Source organism: Seriola dumerili, unplaced genomic scaffold (genome assembly GCF_002260705.1).
Source record: "Seriola dumerili isolate Sdu_G_001 unplaced genomic scaffold, Sdu_1.0 BDQW01000331.1, whole genome shotgun sequence".
Lineage (NCBI taxonomy): Eukaryota > Metazoa > Chordata > Actinopteri > Carangiformes > Carangidae > Seriola > Seriola dumerili.
In genome coordinates, this window is record NW_019174586.1 from 903,116 (window position 1) to 922,407 (window position 19,292).

A 19,292-nucleotide genomic window follows, 5' to 3' on the forward strand; every position below is an offset into this window, starting at 1 on the left:
GAACACGACAACGTGAACTCATTTGTTTGTTCTGTCAACACCTGCCAGCTCATACAGGAGCTCATCAGATATATATTCTGTTTTAATGTATCACATCATTAAAATCGTTTTTTTTTTCTTAATATGAACAATGTAAGTGGACACAACTTGCCAGCATAAAGCACTGTGTGATAGCCAGTGTGTGCTTGTATCTCAAATGAAACAGTTGCATATATAACATGGTATTTACATAAATGTATATTTTTATTTATTTATTTTTTTCTGGTATTTGTCTGGTAATATGTTTTTCTTTTGCTGAAGCTGCTTTATTAGATGAATTTGTCTGTCTAGATTGTCATATTTAGCATGGTTTCTTTACTCCTGTTTTCTGTGTTTCTCTAAATATTAGCTTTAGTCGGCAGGATGCTGCTTCGTGTGGGTGGGTCTGTTGTCTGTTGTGGGGGTTTTAAGTTGACCATCTGTGATATGTGGAGAAAACTTCACAAAGAAAAGAAGTTTTATCAAGCTGTACTATAACTCTTGCCAAAAAGGAATGCTAAACACTAACTTTCACTTGGAGTTTTCAAAGTTTTTAAAGGTTTTTCTGTACAGGTCTACTGAAAGGCACATTGGAGGAAGAATATGATTTATTTTTATGTTTCAATGTGAGTAATTCGGTTTCATTTTCCTTTTAGAGGCTATGTTTATGTTCATATTTTATTTGATCTCTTTCTGGTTAATTTCTATTCAGTGATGATGAAAATGATTTATCTACCACAAAATGTATTGAGGGGCTACTTGGCCATAGCTATCATTGACGAACAGTGGTGGAAAGTACTGTACTTCAGTACAGTTTTGAGGTACTAGTACATTGCATGAGTATTTCCATGTTTTGTTACTTAATACTTGGACTCCTCTGCATTTCAGAGAAGGAAGGGAAATGTTTCAGCCTTTACCACACTATATTTATCTGAAAGCTGTAGTTAAATGTTGTTTTGAATGTGCTGCAAGGATGATATTTGTGTATTATTTATATAAAGTTTTTACACTGTATATCTTGTACGTAAAGTGTATATACTGTATATGCTGTACATAAACCTTATATATTGTATATTTGTATATAAAACTCAAACACTTTTTTGGCATATAAAGTTTGTATATTGTATGTTATGAATACATTATATTTATACATTTTATATGTAATCTATGGTCACAACAGACATTTTCCTCACAGCCAATCACCATCTACGATGTTTGAGCTGGTTCTTCAATACACTCCCCCTCGCTCTCTGATTGGCTGTTCATCCCACCTGAGGGACGACGGACCAGTTCCGGGATTCCGATGTCGGCCTAGCCAGCGAGCTAACTACGTTGCTAGTGGCTAACTCAAGGAGGACCTAAACGACCCACACCCTTCAGGCAAGAGAGCTTGCATGTTCGGCATTAGGTTCTCGTTTTATCTGCTTTTTATGGTGACTGTTTTGATGAAAGTAGCCACAGTTATCTTGTCAGTGAGAGCTGTTCGAGTAAGCGAGTGTAAAGCTGCCATGCTAGCCAGGTAACGGTAGCTAACTCTTTTAGCTGTGGTAAAGGACTCAACGCTGTCGCTAAAAACTTTCGAGGCTAGGTAAGAGCTAACTGATTATTAAGTATGATTGACGGTGAAATCTCTCATTATTGCTCGTTTGAAGTTAAACATCGCACGCGCTGTTAGCTAGTTTTAAAAAAGTGGCGTGTAATTTAAAGGGGTTCATATTATGACAGTGTTGTCTTGACTGAGTCCTAGCTCTGCCCTGGCCTGTTGTTTAACGCCTGGTTTGTTTGAACCTATGGCTCAAAGATGAAGTGATAGTTAGTCAAATGTTATAGATAAAAACAAGACATCAGCTAGAAAACTATCAGTGTGACACTATCTCTCCGAAAATTATTACATTTACTCGACCGGCCACTTAACTATGTAGCTTGCGAGCTGCAGAATGTTGCGGTGACATGACAGGCAGATCTCGACACGGAGATTTTAGGATTAACATCCATTATAGTCGAGGGGGATTTGTTGTGGGGCAGATGAGATGATTAACAACAGGCACACTGACACTCTGGCTTGTCCACAGCTCAATATTCGTTAGCACGGATGATTGCTGAAAAGAGGGGTGTGTCCAAACTATCAGATTACACTATTACTCCGGGTCCGTTTTCAGTGTTTTCACACACTGCACAGACTAGTTTTTCATTTGGAGATTAGAGAAATTAGCATGATGTATGTGTGTCACAGATCGTTGTCTCCATGATGTTTTGAATTTCCAGTATGGGAGTTGTTTCATTCGACCACCTGGGGGCATTGAGGTGACAGCTGTCTGTGTAACAACAGCAGGCTGTTGAACAACTTTGTGTATGAGTAATGGTGAGAAACACGAACTCACACAGAATAACGCAAGCTTTTCAGGGCTGTACGAAGTTGGTTAGTCAGTCTGATTGTTGTGAAATCAGAGTGAAACCTCTGCTTCTCCTGGATAACTCTGCCCTGTAACCTAACAAGGAAATTAATTTATGACTGTGAAGTTTAAACCTCCAAAATGAAACATGGACATCTTTATACATTGTATTATTGTAAATTATTGAGTTATCCATTCTGTAAATGTATGTAGAGCCACAATTATTTCATATCATCAGTTTATTTCTTATCATTTTAATCTGCATTATCAGAAAATACTGAAAAATTAAATGCCCATCACAATTTCCTGAAGCCCAAAATGACATTTTCAAATTTCCTTTATTGTCCAACCGAGATTTTTGAGAATATTGGTACAAATTTGAGCTGTAATATTTGCAACATTCACTGCTCTCTACTTATGTTTTGGCCACCACTGACAAGTTGTGTAATTGTTATTTATTTATTTATTTTTAACAGTGTCATCCAACAGTTTACCCACAGAGCCAGTGGGTGAAAGAAGACAGGTGGACAAAGAAAAAATAAGGACTAAAATGCATCAGACTACATAACATCACTGCTGCACATGGCTTTGTTTAAGAGATGCAAAATGGGAAAGGAGGTCTATCTGCAGAGAATCTGGAGGTGGGAGAGGTCTCTACATGCAGCCCCGGCCAAGTGCAGTGACACCTCGGTGACATACACGGGGCTTCTTTTTGGAATGAGTTGATTTTGTCCCCATATTAGAGCAAAGACTGAAGGCAGGGGTCCCAAAAGATCCAAGGGGCTCTGCTTGGCTATTTGAGTTATTTTACTTGTAAAGGCAAGGCTAGACATCATTTACATTTTTTTGTTTATTTTTAGCAGCTTTTTGAAAATAGATTCCAGCTGGACTTTTCTTTGATGCTGAGCCACTTCCCACAACTGGTTTAAAAGTGAATTTGTTTGTTTAGTTGTTTTCCCCTGCTGACTTAGTTTGAAACGCTGGAACTGTCCCTCCTGCCGCCACCCTCAGTTTCTTCAACCCACCCAGTGCCTCAATAAGCCCTCTCGGGACAATCACAAAAGTCATCAGCAGCTGCTACGCTCAATCCTCTGCCTGCTCTCCTCCATGTGCTTCTGCTCTCGGCGTGCTGGCTATTCACTTACTACCTCTTTAATTTTCTGGTCTTTTCATATTAATTTTCTCTGAGAGGCATAATCTGAACTCAAGCACAGCAACGAGGATTGATGGAAACACTGAGTTTCAGGAGTGGAGAGAAACCTAGGTTTTTCCATATGTAGTCGTATATGGGAGTGTCTGCACTTTTGTGTACATGCACAGCAGTGTCAGGGTTGCAGGTGCCAGGGAGCAGCTTAAGATTACATTTATTTATATTGTTGCACCAAATATAGTTACATTAAAGCCATACAAAAATATTTATAAATTACCTACACATATTTTTGTATCACATTTCTCTTGTATAGTTTTGCTTTTATATGCTTCTATTAAGATTATGCACACAAATTAAATATTTACAACAAACTACACACATGCAAGAATAGCTGTATATTGCTATATTAAAAAAAATCTACATTTTTGAGTGATTATTTTAGTTCTGGGAGGCATTTTGTGTGTCAACACAGGGAATCCCTCATGTTTCTATTGAGTTGCTGCTTTGCATAGTGTTGGTTTTCTTTTCCGGTCTGTAGTCATGGCCCCTCCTCCCAAACAAACACCATATTTGCTATTGTGACCAGTAAAGCACCTTTTACAGTAGGTAGACAGTAGATATCTACCTCTCTGTCTTCCCTCCCTCTCTCTCTGTCTCTGATGCCGGGCTTCAGTGGTGGGGGGGTTGGGGGAGGAGTAGGTGGCCCAGCTTCTGCTCCTCCCCGTCCATTTCGACCCAGCCGATATGTCCCGGTGTCTGCAGCTACCACTTTCCTTGTTGGATCCACCACCCTGTTTTTTTGCTTCACGTAAGTGTCTCTTTGGCCATCTCTCTCATATATGCAAACACACTGACATGTAATGCAAACATGGTGCCAAAGGCTCAATGTATTTACACAAACTTGTGTCACTAACTATTGTTTGTACTTAGCTGTGTGTCCTAAAGGCATATGTAAATATCCATGTGCTTTGTTACTATGTTTCCTCTTAAGGTGTCCTGTTGTTTTTTGTTGTTTGTTTAACCTTTATTTACAGTGCATACAGAAAGTAATCAGACCTCTCCAATTTTTTTCACATTTTGTTATGTTGCAGCCTTATACTGAAATACAAAATCCCCCATCAAACTACACTCAATATCCCATAATGACAAAGTGGAAAACTGAATTTTGCAAGTGTATTAAAAAGGAAAAATTTAAATATCACATTGACATAAGTATTCAGATCTTTTGCGAGTCCACTCAAGGTGTAGGTCCAATTCAACTGACTGGAAATAACCTGGAATGGTACTCACCTGTCTGTAACAGGTCTCACAGCTGACAATGCATATCAGAGCAAAAACCAAGCCAAGAGGTGGAGGTGGATATTTCAGTTTTTCCTTTTTAATAAATTTGCAAAAAAAATGTCTGTCTGTTTTAACTTTGTCATTATGAGTTATAGAGTGTAGATCGATTAGGGGAAATTATTATTATTTTAATTTTAAGGCTGCAAAATAACAAAATTTGAATGTACTGTATTAATAGAAAGTTTACTGAGCAGTGAGCTCCCGTTTTACAATCAGTCTTCTGTTCTGGCCACTGAACAGCTTCACTGGGGCTGTTTTAGGGCCAATTGTCTGGTACAATGACTTATCAACAGTTGTTGATGGAGCATGGAGTGTTGCTTGCTCATTTTTCCCAATACTGTTTCTGCCTTGAATAGAGAATATGTCAGGGTTTGATTGACTAGTAGTGAGGGCAATAATAAGTCAAACTGTAATTTTGTTTCCTTTCTTTTTCCTGCTGTCCAGGTGCCCGTGGTTGTCAGAGTATTTCTCCTCTGTCATTCCCATTTATAATGCCGTGATCTTCCTCTTCACCCTCGCCAACTTCTGCATGGCCACTTTCATGGACCCTGGAGTCTTCCCCAGAGGTAAACAGACGTGAAGAGTGTTGATGTGCAAGTCTTTTGTCTGGGGTTTCTAAGTAATCATGATGCATTGCTTTTTAGATAAATTTAGACTAAAGAGAAGACAAAGAATAATCAATATAGGCAAACTAGTGGCCATAATACATTAGAAAATGGAATAATTTACTGAATTGATACAATGCAGGGAGATGATCATGTGTTATGATGTGTCTGTTGTTTGTAGCGGAGGAGGATGAGGATAAAGAGGATGATTTCCGCGCTCCACTCTATAAGACAGTGGAGATCAAAGGCATCCAGGTGCGCATGAAATGGTGCTCAACCTGCCGCTTCTACCGCCCACCACGCTGCTCACACTGCTCAGTCTGCGACAACTGTGTGGAGGTATAAACACACACACACACACACACACACACACACTCACTCACACTGTTCCTATATTTTTCACTTATTGACAGAATATCAGAGGAATTTTGACTTGGCTTTGAAGTTATCAAAATATTAATATGACAAGTAATGTATCTAAGTCTCAGGAGCGCTAAACCTAAAACACAGCTTCCATGATTTGCATTACACATATCTGTATGTGTGTTATGAGTCTTCGTTTTAATAGCAAGTCCTAATTTCACAGTGAGCTTTTATAAACTCCTGTGTGACTTGACTGTTCAGCCTAGATCTGTCCTATTCTTAGGTTTCCATGTGTGAGCATGGGAGGTATAAATTGTGTGCTCATCTTATCATCATTATTTTCCTCTCTGTCATATATTCTGTCGTATATTCACTGCTGATTGCACCTCGGTGTCTTTTGACCATGTGCTCTCTCAGGATTTTGACCACCACTGTCCTTGGGTGAACAACTGCATTGGTCGGAGGAATTATCGCTATTTCTTCCTCTTCCTGCTTTCACTTACCACCCACATCATGGACGTATTTGGGTTTGGCTTGGTTTATGTCCTCCATCACCGCCAGCAGCTGGACACGCCACACGCTGCTGTTACGTATCCTTCACTAGGCACACTACAGTCCTAAAAATACGGAACACTTTAAGGAACTTTCTTTTCCCATTTTCATGTATTTATGTATGATTTGTTGTAATATCCTTGACCCTCTCCTCCCAGTATGGCTGTAATGTGTGTGGCTGGTCTGTTTTTTGTCCCAGTCGCTGGCCTGACTGGGTTCCACATAGTGCTGGTGGCCCGCGGCAGGACCACAAATGAACAGGTAATATAAAAGAGCTGATTGAGTGTATCACATCCTGCATCATCGATTTCATTAAGACAGTTCAGACAGATTTTTCTTTTCTGTATTTAATCATTAATGTTGGTGTCAGTGTGAACTGGATCATTTTTCTTTCACCCTCCCTCTCCCTGTAGGTGACAGGAAAGTTTCGGGGTGGCGTTAACCCTTTCACCAATGGCTGCTTGAGGAATATTTCACATGTGCTCTGCAGCTCCCAGGCGCCCAGGTCAGCCATCCCCGCTCATCCGCACTCATCTGTTTACTCCCATCCTTTAACACTCTGCTCCACAATTATCCCTTTTCCACTGCCTCTTTCTTTCCACTGCTCTCTCTCCCCATCCACTTTTCCACCCTTCTCTTTTATTGTTCTCACTTGTCTGTTCAGTTCATGGAATAAATGAGCACAAGCCTTCAGCGTCGGTGGCTTCTGGTGTTAGATTTAGTTTGTCACTACAGCAACACACTGTTGTTTAATGCTTGCTCATTTTAATTGGGATTTGATTGAGTGAGTATTTTCCTTTCACAGATATATGGGCCGGTGGCGGAGCCCTCAATCCGTGGAAATACAGCCACCATTTCTTAGACCGCCTCTTACTGAGGCCCAGCTAGAAGCCAAGGTCCTGGACAATGGCATCCAGAATGATCGACACAGCACCAGGGTGAGTGGTAGTTAATCCCACAGACACCCAGAAGAAAACAAGCAATCTGCACATAGAGGTTTTGGATGAAAGAACTCCACAAAGTCTCATGCATGTTATTCAGAAATTATTGTTGTACACGTTTGATTACATATATTGGGGTTTTTTTTGTTTTGTTTTTTTTGTTTTTTGAATGAATTTCAAAATGTTTGTGGTTAACAGATGAACTATGAGTATTAACTATGAGTGTATAATACAGAAAACCCTGCCTTATATGTTTGCCAAAACACAATTGTTTGTGAAATAGGATTTTATAACCCCAGAAAGTTATAATGACAATGAGCATCCTCCATCACAGCATGTGCACGTTAAACAGTAGAATGATTGTTATTATCCATAGCAATTAATGTTTTCTTTATTGACTGGAATGTCTTTTCATGACTTTTCTGTGTGTCTTTTCCAGTCCAAGAGCAGTCTAGATCAGATGGAGAGCCAGTCCGCTGATGCAGAGCCTCCACCGCCTCCAAAGCCGGAGCTGCGATACCCTGGCCTGCCCCGCGCTGACACAGAGGGTGAGACGTACACAAATACAAATACATAGTGAATAACAAGGAAACCTAGATAGTTGCAGGTATATTACCTGACATGTAGGCCCAAATACTCGAAGTGTTTCAGCTCTTATGTATACAGACGAGTGTCTGTTTTCTAATGACAAACACACCTTGTTCACATGTCACTATTGCTTTCTTGTCTCTCAGAGAGCAGTTTGTTAACTGAAGCTCCACCTACGCCATCAATGTACAAGTACCGACCAGCCTACAACAGCCCAGGAAGGAACCACACTGCCCTCACACACCCCAACAAGGTACATGTCAGTTTACACTTCCACAGACCTCAAGGTAGTAGGTATAAACTATTAACATAACATTATGTAGGTACTGCCTATTAATCATATTAAAGGAACAATCAGCTGAAAGTGGAAGTTAAGCACATGTCTTTGCCTGATTGGAAACAAAGAAGCATATAAGTCATGTAAATCTAAGTATATTCTTTTGCACACAACCTTGTTGATTTTTACAATGCAAACTTTTTTTTTTTTTGTGGATGTCCGTATCCGTATTGTTAATCACACACAAGAAGTAAAGAGAACAGAACGAGCAGTATCCCATAGATTACTGTAACAGATGGTCTGGTGGCTGTTATGCCCTCCCCTTCTAATTTCCTTTGTGGTTAATACCATGCCCCTCTTTTTTGTTTTTACTTTAAATTGATCATTCAGTGGCCATCGGTCGATCAGTAAGTCTCAGCTAGTGTCATCTGTGTGTGTATCCCTTTGGCTGTCTCTGTGTGTTTTGAGTGAATCTATCCTTTCCCCTGAGACTGCATTGACTGGAATGTGTAGTCCATGTACTGTATGTATTTGTATTTCCATTTATATGTTGATACACACAGTCTTTGACATGTAGTGTCAGTGCTTGTTCAAGCCAGTCAATGTTTCCAATCCAGTAGTGTGATGATGGAGTAGAGCACCGGTCAAGCATCCAATTTCTCCCTACCACTGTTTCTTTTTTTTCTGGTAGAATTTATAGAAAACTGGGTGACACTTTATTTTAAGTACCCCTATTTAGCTTTTATAAGCAGTATACAAACAATTGATGAAGATGTTTTTAATTGATAACTACAATACAATAAAATGAACACACTATGATGTAGTTGTCAACAGATATAAGTGTTTATTAATGCATTTGTTTACAACTATACCTCCTCCTGTGGGCACCCATTAGTCCAGGCTGCTGTATGAACAGATTTGTCAACTTAGTGATAGAATAACATAGTTGAAATAATATACAATAGCATACATTAATAAACACTTTAAAATGTCCATATAACTGCTTAAAACTACACTGTAATGTGTTATAAACCTTTTTCTGAATTGTTTATACTGCTTATAAACGCTGATTACCGAGACAAAAAGTAAAGTGTTAAAAAATGGTTTTATTTGTGCTATGTTATCTATTCCTGAGGTAACATGGTAATGTTCATCTTTCTGTCCCCCTTCTTCACTCTCGGCTTCATTACACTTTTCCTTACCCTCTCCCCTGCTCTACCTATGGTCTGTTTCTCCTCCTCTCTCCTCTCCTCAGATGATTCGTGGGGAGAGTCTTGACTCTCCATCTCCCTCCATCCTCCAGTCCAGCCGTCAGCCTAGCTATCGCTCGGAGCCGAGCAGCCTGGATGGGGCGACGGTGGTGGGGGGAGGTGTAGGGGTGCGCAGAGGGGGAGGGGAGAGGGGTGAGGGCCCCGGAGGCCCTGGCGGGATTGCTGGGGTGGTGTCAGGGGGCATGTCAGGTTACTCCCTGACTGGGCGCTCCTACACCTCCTACCCATCCTCTCTCGTTCTGTCTGCTGGTGGCTCACGCTCCTCCAGCCTGCGCTCGGCGCACACAGCACATAACCCGCTGGCCACGCTCCAATCAGAAGGCACCACAGACACCAGCTACAAAAGCCTGGCCAATCAGACGCCTCGGAATGGCAGCCTGTCCTATGACAGTCTGCTGACACCATCCGAGAGCCCAGAGTTCGAGTCAGCCGCCCACGAGCTGTCGCCACAGAAGCCTCATGCTCCGTTTCCCTCGGCGACTATAAGGGGCCAGCATGAGGTGGTGTCACCCAGTACCCCACTGCAGGGCTACATGTCGCCCTTCCTCTCAGCTCAGATCGCCCAGCAGAGGGAGGGGCAGCTGCTCCAGGGCTCTGCCACTTTCTCCTCCCCCCACAGGGCCTACCTGCGTGCCGTCAGCCCACCCCCTCCCTCCTCCACTGGGCCTCCTGAGACCCACCACCTGCTCCACCATAACCAGGACGCCTCTTTCCGAGGCCCCCGTAACCTTTCCTCCTCATCCTCATCCCCTGGGGCACGCTCACTAGAGCCCCCTGTCTCCCCACCACCTCGTGGCCTGTCCCTTGGCAAGTCCCACTCTTACACTGGGGAGGCAGGACCTCAGCACAAGCCTCGACCTGCAGGAGGAGGTGCTGTGCTGGGAGGGGGAGGAGCCGGAGGAGGGCAACAGGCTCCACAGTGAGTAGTGATCCGTCGCCAGATCCGTCAGCCTGCTGCTCTTCCTCCTCCTTTTCCTCCTAATCCTCCTCTTCTTCCTCCCTGGTTTGTGTCAGCCCTCCTCTTCCTCTCTGATCTGTGTGAGTCTTCCTTTTCCTCCTCCACGGTTTACAGTCTGTCTTTGCTTGTTTAGTGCTTAACAGTTAGGTGTGTGAAGGAAAGTTTTATTGGTTCAGGTGTTGGTATGTGTGGATTAGTGTTACAGGCATGCCAGTATGTGTTTAGCTCTGTGAAAGCATGTTTAACCACGCTGCTATTCTCCCCTGTAGCCTTTCCTGTCCTTGTCCTGTTACTCACTCACTATAGTTACCAAATGCCTTACACAATCACTGGTAGAGAAACCTTTTGCCATTTGCGCTTGTTTGTTGTTTGTTATTTTTGAAGTAGAACCACTCACCTCCACATCCCTTTTCTCTCCTGTCCTCATCCCTAATATGCCTCCCCATACACTCCTCCCCTCCCCTTCCTGATGGCTGTCCAATCAGATCCACCTCTCGCCCAGTCTTGGCCAATCACACCATATCCAAACCAGGGGGCGGGGTGAAGAAGGTGACTGGCGTCGGGGGGACCACTTACGAGATATCGGTTTGAGTGACAGACGTCCTTCAAGGTCTATCACAAGGAGGGGGAAAAAGACACTGGACTACTTCCACTAGTCTCTTCATTGAGCTGGATATTATCCACGACTGCAGGCTCCTCAAAAATGACGGTTTTCCGCTGCAACTGACTGAGGGAGCAATCCTGTCTGGTACTCACTTTGTTATCTTTGTAATGCCACTGGCCAGTCTTCTCTGCCAGCCTTTCAGATTTGAACAAAGAGGAACTGGGGACACTGGTTCATTTTTCACAGGATCAAGTTGTGTCCATTTAGTCACTTTGTGAGCCATAGACTGATGGGACTGTATCATCACGACTGGGTACAGATATGTCTATAGAACATACATAGCTACTCAATGATTTGCTGTTTTACTTTGGTACATTAGCACAGTACAGAGTACTGACAGCGGTGTCCGACACTTAAGGAAAGGATGGCCTTTATCCAGTGGATGTAAAGAGGGAAGGATTTAGGACTGTTGACCGATAGAAACGTCTTCTTTTCCACTGTCTGAACGGACCACACAGCCTGTTTATTGATAAGAGTCGTGGAGAAAAGAGTCCAACCTGTAAACACAGTATCATTTTAGTTTTATAAATCTTTTTTTAAATATTGTTTTATATACATGTATAAAATCTTACAGATTGTTATTGGGTCAAATTGTCAGGTATTGAAGATGACTATTGATGAGGGTGGCAGATGTACTGTGTGTAATTATTCATGAAAGCGATTTTCAAATCAGTTGCCTGTTTATATTTGATGGCTGCATCAGCCGCTCATGAGCTCTTGCTGGAATTGTCATCGTCCAAAGAGAATGATGATCCTTTGGTGGACAGCTGAAGTGGCAAATCATTGAGCCTAATTTTTGAAAGCCACAAAGAAATTCTGAATCACGATTGCAGCACAAGCATCTTTGTGGAATGTACGCTTGTAATGTTTATGCTAGAGACATTATGCAAAATCTGTTTGTAGCTTTAAGGTCATTGTATGTCTTTTTGGTGGTTTTTTTTGTTTGTTTTTTTCTTCTTCTTTTCTGTAATGTTTTGTCTGTCAGTCAGTCGAGATGCTAGCATAACCTTGTACCTTTAACGGATGGCCAGCCAAATAGGGGCAGCGAGGGAAGGGCTTATTTATTTCACCAGACAAGACAACCTTAAAGTTCTGGACACATTTTCAAACCAGTCTCTACCAGTTTGCTTTTTTTTTCATTCTTTTTTTGAGAGGAGGTATGAATATTTTTTCTGAAAAAAAGTTTACAAATGAAATTGTAAATGCAATATGCCACTGAGTAGATTTTTAAGGAGGGACTGGTTTGCAACTGGAGACTGTGTTGATTGTTGTTTTGCCTTGAGACCATTCATAGTGAAGCAAGCAGATTTTTATTTTTTTCTATTTTTTTTACACTTTTCTGAGAAAAAAATGATTTTTTTTTGATTGACTTGCTAATTTTAAAAAAATTACTCTGTAAAGGTACCGTTCTTCTTCTTTTTTTTCCTACAGCCATGTTGAGAAAGGAAAATTAACAGGAAGGGAGGTGTGTGTGCGAGTTTGTCTTTCGGGATTGGGCATTACAGTAAAGGATGTATTTAATTTTATTTTTTCTGTCAAGACCCACAGCGGTGTTTGCAGCAGAATGTCAAAGCTGGCTTAAAGTAGCACATCTTTGGGGGAAAGTACACGCTTGAAGCACACAAGTAACATTGTTCAACCCTCCCAGGCTATGTCTTCAGTGTGCATGTGATTTTTGTTTGTCGTGCTGAATGCTTCACTGGCGTGCATACTTGTGAGAATATTGTCAAATGCCTACCTGGTTCATGTGTGGGTGGTAACAAGAAAAGAAACATCACTAATGGCACAAGCCGCCATCGTAAAGAGATAAAAAAGAACCTGTGTTACTTTTCTTCCTTGTCTGGCCAAGGATGGTGGCCGTTGAACAATTCGACACCATGTGAGTATAGTAAGTTTACTTCTATGTGAGATAAAATATCGCTATTGTGGGCTGTGATGAACGGAACGAGTTTCACAAATATCTGTAATGAGTACATTAAAGACATTTCCAAAATGGCCTTATCAAGAATTTTTAAAAAGATGTCTTATCAGAATAAAAAGGTCAAACTGATGAAAAAACTGAATGTGTCATGAATCTTAACTGTTCAGTCATTTTTATTTCAGTTTTACCACTCACCTTTTTTTAAATATGAAACATCAGTAAACACTCTAGTTGCAAAATACAGACAGCAAAAGTTTACACGGAGTGATGAGATGTTGCTAAAAGTAGCCGAAAAAACAAAAAACAATCATTACAAAAAAGGCATTTGTTCTTAAATAACTTAAGGCCTGTTATAAAATGTCCCCAAATCATTGCTTGAGCTTTTGCATGGCTGCAATCAAACACACTACATCATACCCAGTCGGACCAGGGAAATGTGGTCCAGCTTCTTTGGATATTTATTTGTCACAGTAAAGACTTAATGTAGAGATGACCTCTAGTAGTGGTTGAACCTATTTTCTTCTTTCCATTCCATAATATTTTGGACTTTAGCAATAATGTAAGGCGTGGCAATGTTGGGGGGGTGGGGGTGGGAAGGCAAGACTCCATGCAATCCCCCCTCTGAATCATCCTCTTCACCTCACTGGTCCTTCTTGCTCTCTGTGGGCTGCTCTGGGGTTTTGGCATCAGCATGGAGCTCGTCACTGCCCTCACCTGGCTGAGTGCCGTTGTGCTCCTCTCCCTTCAAACCACGACCTTTGTTCAGTTTCTTGGCTTTCTGGAAGAGCTCGTTGAGGTTAAACTCTCGGATGATGTTCTCCTAGGGATGAATAAGCTTCATATTAGAATGACTGTGGGCATGTGTAAGCAAGCAGCACCTGCTCAGTGTGTACTCTGTGTGTTTGCTACAAACAGAATAGACACACCTCATTGAAGGTCCAAGATACCGCTCTCCCTTTATTGTCCACCATTGGACGTCTCATAATTTCCCGCCCTCCTTGAAAAAGCAGCAGTGAGGGCAGCTGCTTGGCCAGAGGGGAAGTACTAACCCTGTACCTGTTCAGAAATAAGTCATGGAGCAGTCATTACCTGTGCTTAGAGAATCTATCAACATAAGGAATGTATGGAAATAATAAACAAACAATATTGTTGCATTAAAACTACTCCAGCTCACCTCTCTGAAACCTCTCCATAGCGTCCAATATCCACCTTCCCAAACCTGAGTCCAGCACAGTTGTACCTACAGCACATAGGGGGGAACATGCATGAGACGTTAAGGCCTCAAGTCATCATTGCAGTTTATTTTTTGAGAGCATTTGACTTACTTTCTCCTGCAGAACTGAAACATAGCAGTTTAATCCAACAATGTCAGTGTTATTACAGATTACAAACATTAAATGCACCTGACAAACAATTTACCGCTTATTTTGATTAAAATCTGAACTGACAGAAGTACAGTAAGCCTCATGAAAGGGAGCTCATTCGATCATAACTGTTTCAATAACAATGGCCAATAAACTTCAGTGGTTGCAGCTGAGAAACTGACTGAAACATAGTAAACCTCAGTATCTTGATTACTGGGAGGCACATTATTTACAGAGCATTGAATCTGTTGCATGAGGGGGAGAGAGTGAAAGTGAGGTGGTGTCTCACTTGAGAGAAAGGTCAGCAAAGATGGGAGCGAAGGACTGGCAGTCAGAGGACCAGTTGGCGTAAAATTCAACAATCCAGGTGACGCGACTGTCCCTCTGCAGCTCCTCCTAATGACTCAACACAAAATTAGATTAGAACAGATTACGCAGGTGTAGATCACCTGCTCACCTCCAGCAATGGGGTATCTAATATTTTGATATTTCTAATTTCAAATGTCTGATATTCAATTATAGTATTACAATATTAACTGATTTACCGTCAGTATAATGGGCATTCCAGTGGTGGAAAGTAAGTACATGTAAGTGCTGTATTTGAGAACAGTTATGAGGTAACTAACCACAACCTTTCACAGAGAAATGCCGTATCTTCTTATCTTATCTTTTTACTCTGCTGCCTTTGAATGCTGTAGTTACTTCTCACATTAAGTTTTTAAGATTAAGATTTTGTTAATATAACAGTTTCCAACTATTTTGAGTTGTGACAAATTATAAAATCAACGACATCTTCTTACAGCATAAAGATTACAAGCATTTAAACAACGGAAGTTTTTCATAGTCTGTAGTGTGAGACTCACATCTATGGTCTTGTCACTGAAGTACTTGATGTACTCTGGGCCCATGTAGAGAGGCGGCTTACAGGTCATGACGAATGCTAGAGACAAGGCACAGTTAAACAGACTGATATGAGGTGGAAGAGGTTTCCAGTGGAACAAGCGAAAACAATGGCTAAATATAAACTTTATATTCTCTGAAGCTGTGTGGATCTTAGATTAGGTTCATTAATATACAATCAAACCCTAAAAGCATTGTTTGACCTGGAATCAAAGCTCCTTTAAGCTGTAGAAGTGATGTTTTGACAAAGTCAAGTGTTGGGTTGTAACATCAGTAATAAAACAGCAGCTCCAGTTGCATTTTGCAGGGACCTCTCTTTTGTATTCACTGTAATCCATTTCCCCAATTTTTTGTTTTAATGTATTGTAATTGTCCATATGTATCGTTGCCCATGAAAATCAAATTTAGTCGAGGGTGGGGCAGTATTTGTAACAAAGGTTATGGAGCCACTGACCGACACACAATGCGAGGTAGAGGATGCCGAGCCGAATGTCCAGCCTGAAGAAGAGGATGGTGTTGGCCACTTTACTGAACAGGAATAAGTTGCCTATGTGCTGCTCCAGTGTGACTGAGAAAGGGAGAGAAGAAGAAAAAAGGAGGAACAATGAATGAACCAGATGAATAATCTTCAGTCTGTTGCTACAAGGTCAGAGGAAGGCCAGATAACACTGCAACTGCAATGTATACACAACAGAGCAAGGTTTTTTTATTATAGTACTTCCTGGATGTGACACAAGAATTTAAAACAGTTATCATAAGGCCATAAATTCCTATTTGGCTATAGTTTAACAGTTACACATTACAGGACACAAATACCATGTGTCCTTGCTGTTGGATATGATGTGGCACAAAGTGGTGGGGGAGTTTTCTTTCTGTGCAAACACTATGGAATAAAGTTCTTGGGAGATACATTATGTGTAGGTTACCGGCTACTAAACCGAGCATCACTGACTTGTTGCAGCGGGCCACTTTAATGATGAGGCTGTTGATAGTGTAAACAAACATTTGCCATGTTATGACATTAGTTGGTTTACACATAAATAAGTAGGACTGTGTGTGTGTGTGTGTGTGTGTGTGTGTGTGTGTGTGTGTGTGTGTGTGTGTGTGTGTGTAAGGAGGTGGGGTAGGGGCATTAACCTCCCACAAAGCCTCAGGGCAAAAATTTGTTGTTGGGGCCCTATTGACCCCCTACTGACTAGTTCATTAATTACATTAACTGATAAATCAGCAAAAAGTGGGATAACTGGATAAATGATTAATTGTTAAATATTTTTTAAGCATTATATAATATTATATAATGGCTTCTCAAGTATAAATATTTACTAGTTGCTAGTTTTCCCAGTCCCTGTTTTTTATTGTAAACTCCTAAACACCTTTAATTTTTGACTTTTGGTCAGACAAATTTATCTGACAATGTTAATTTGGGCTTCAAGGAAAAATTGCCATTTCTCACTATTTTCTGACATTTGTACACTGATCAATCAAATGATTATTGAATAAAACAACTGTCAGACATACTAATAATGAAACAGTTGGTTGCAGACTTACAGTTCTTTAATGAATAATGACTAGGCCTACTAATAATGAAATAATGAAAACTAATAATGATGATAATGATAATGTAATAAATGGAGTCTTAGTTACTTGACAAACAGAAAGAATTCAAGCAGTTTGATACAATGCAACTTTACAATAAATGAGCACAGTATTAATCAATACAATTAAGGTCTTAAAACCAGATTTTGGTGCAGGGTCCCTCTTCAAGAGGGGCCACAAGATGAGGGTGGAGGACCCAGTCATAGTAGATATTCTACTTCAGTGGTGGAAATTCTCAGACTTTAGCTTTTCATCAAATTTGTCTAAACTGTAGTCATGGGTTCTGCCTGAGGGTCTTAAGGGGTGGGGTGGGTTTACTTACTGGCTCTCCTGTTCTTCATCATCACTATTGCACTGAGAAACATGAGAATCTCCAGTTCTCTCTGTAAAACAAAAAACATGCAACAACTTTGTGATAAGTGAGTGAACCATTTTACAGCAGCCGACTGAAGCCCACCATATTTAGCAGCACTGCAGCGCGACACTATCCCAGCGTGCTCACCCCCAGTCAAAGTCGCAGGAGTTGCCGTCCTCCCTCTGGCTCGCCAGGTGCTCGCACAGACCGGGAGCTTTTCGCACCACCAGGAAGGCGACGGTCATGAAGAGCGAGGTGATATATACGGTTTCAGCAGCCATTTGTAAATCTGAGGGAAGTGGTACAAAGAAAGTACAGAGTCCTGTGATCAGACCCATGTTGGCACATACGACAGTCAACACCACGGGTGTGAGAGGAGAAATGACAGCTGAAGGAGCTGAGTGGTGCTACTGGGTTGAACTGCGCCTGCGCCAAACGAAACGATTTCGACACCGCCATTTGCCGTAGATTTGATACACACACACACACACACACACACACACACACACACACACACACACACACACACACACACACACACACAACACACACACACACACATACTTGATTATTACAGGAGCAGTCAGAGCCTCTCCTGTGTGTGCCTTGTGAGTTTGGACAGGAAAATGCCAATGTGTTTATGCAGAACAACGGCTTCAAGTCAACTTTTGGATGGGTTTGAGAGGTCATGGAGATATAGTCATTAAGTCAAGGTATATACAGGCCTGCTGGAAAGGGAGAAAACAACTGAGGATGGATTACTGAGCAGAGTACTGGGCATATGAACAGGAGCCCAAGAGGAGACAGCGGGCCCCTGGGCTTCACCTCTAAAATGTCACTGAAAGAAACAGAGACTGACCACAAAGAGTAGCAAAAAAGAAATTAAAAACCCAGAGAGACACTAATGACCACAAAGAGTTGCAAAATGACTGAAAATACAGTTCAAAACCAGAAAAACATACAAAATAACCATACTGAGAACATACAATGCAGAAAGAGGCACAAAATACATGTAACAGAAAATTTTCTACAGTAGATGCAAAACAAGTAAAAACATATAAACAAATAAATCATAAAAAACATAGAAATATGTAATAAGCTTTCAAAACCAGAAAAAAGGGCAGTGCAAGAGTGACAACAGCATTGAAATCGGTAGATAAGGGAAGACATTAAATTGAGAATAGAGTGGGAGGTGTGAAAAATGAGGAAGGAAAAGACAGAGTAATGATTGCCAAGATTAAAAATAGGACACAGCAATCTGAAACATGGGAGGGGGGAAGCATCCAACTACTCTTTGTGAATATTGTGAGGTATAGAGCATTTTATTTTAGCTGCACAAAATATTTTGAAAATGACATAATGGAAGAAATGGAAAGACCAGGCGCTAAGAGGAGCAAGATCACAGAGTATACTGGATTATGGGGACAGTGGGAGTTGTTTAGTCATCTAATTCAACAGGACTAATGGGAAAATCTGACAAACTGGACACTGTAAGAGTTAATTACCACCAGAAGGTGGCAGCAGTGCAGCACCGAAGAGGCCGGCCGCCATTAAACCGCGAAGAAGAAGAAGTTGATTTGGCGGTTATTGCAAAACGTAAACAGAGGAAGCTAAAAATGGAGGAGAGCGACGTAGCAACACAAAAGGAGTCTCCTTTTGTAGATAACACTTGTGGCGGAGACTCCGCGTGAAAAGCCGCCTAATGAAGCCACGGGAGAGGTTTTCCTCACAGATGTCAAACCCTGGGTCAGTTCATAAGCCGTCCGAGGAGAGCGGAGCTCGGTATAACAGGCTGAAGCTCTTCGACAAAGTGATGCAGAAGAGCCTGGAGAGTTCATCGACCATGCTAGGTACCGTGACTTCTGTGTTTGTAAGACAAGACTGTCTCGAAACGACGGTGAAACCCGGGTATGCAGTAGTCCCAGTTTGTGGCAGCAAAAGGTTTCTTCTGCCTTGCATTTGTTTTGGGCAACAACAAATGATCATTTTCATTATCATCGCATCTCTCTCTTAATATATGCTTGTTTTGCCCAGT

At 41.4% G+C, this 19,292-nt stretch overlaps 2 protein-coding genes across 2 annotated transcripts in view; one reads left to right on the forward strand and one right to left on the reverse strand.

The window, feature by feature from the left end:
* The first annotated feature begins 2,890 nt into the window (after positions 1–2,890).
* zdhhc5 (zinc finger DHHC-type containing 5) lies at positions 2,891–11,071 on the forward strand. The gene is made up of 11 exons (XM_022759908.1): positions 2,891–4,369; positions 5,347–5,468; positions 5,689–5,846; positions 6,288–6,460; positions 6,581–6,683; positions 6,836–6,927; positions 7,228–7,360; positions 7,803–7,911; positions 8,098–8,204; positions 9,484–10,418; positions 10,943–11,071. The coding sequence occupies exons 1-11, from the start codon at positions 4,221–4,223 to the stop codon at positions 11,046–11,048; spliced, it is 2,187 nt and encodes a 728-aa protein (XP_022615629.1). The 5' UTR covers positions 2,891–4,220; the 3' UTR covers positions 11,049–11,071.
* A 2,587-nt stretch (positions 11,072–13,658) lies between these two features.
* tmx2 (thioredoxin related transmembrane protein 2) overlaps positions 13,659–19,292 on the reverse strand; it is a 6,900-nt gene continuing 1,266 nt past the window's right edge. Inside the window, exons 3-8 of the mRNA XM_022759909.1 lie at positions 15,761–15,874; positions 15,270–15,346; positions 14,696–14,802; positions 14,217–14,282; positions 13,969–14,098; positions 13,659–13,862 (exon numbers count right to left, since the gene is read on the reverse strand). Coding sequence (XP_022615630.1) covers positions 13,683–13,862; positions 13,969–14,098; positions 14,217–14,282; positions 14,696–14,802; positions 15,270–15,346; positions 15,761–15,874 — 674 coding nt within the window. The 3' untranslated portion in view covers positions 13,659–13,682. The remainder of the gene's footprint in view (positions 13,863–13,968; positions 14,099–14,216; positions 14,283–14,695; positions 14,803–15,269; positions 15,347–15,760; positions 15,875–19,292) is intronic.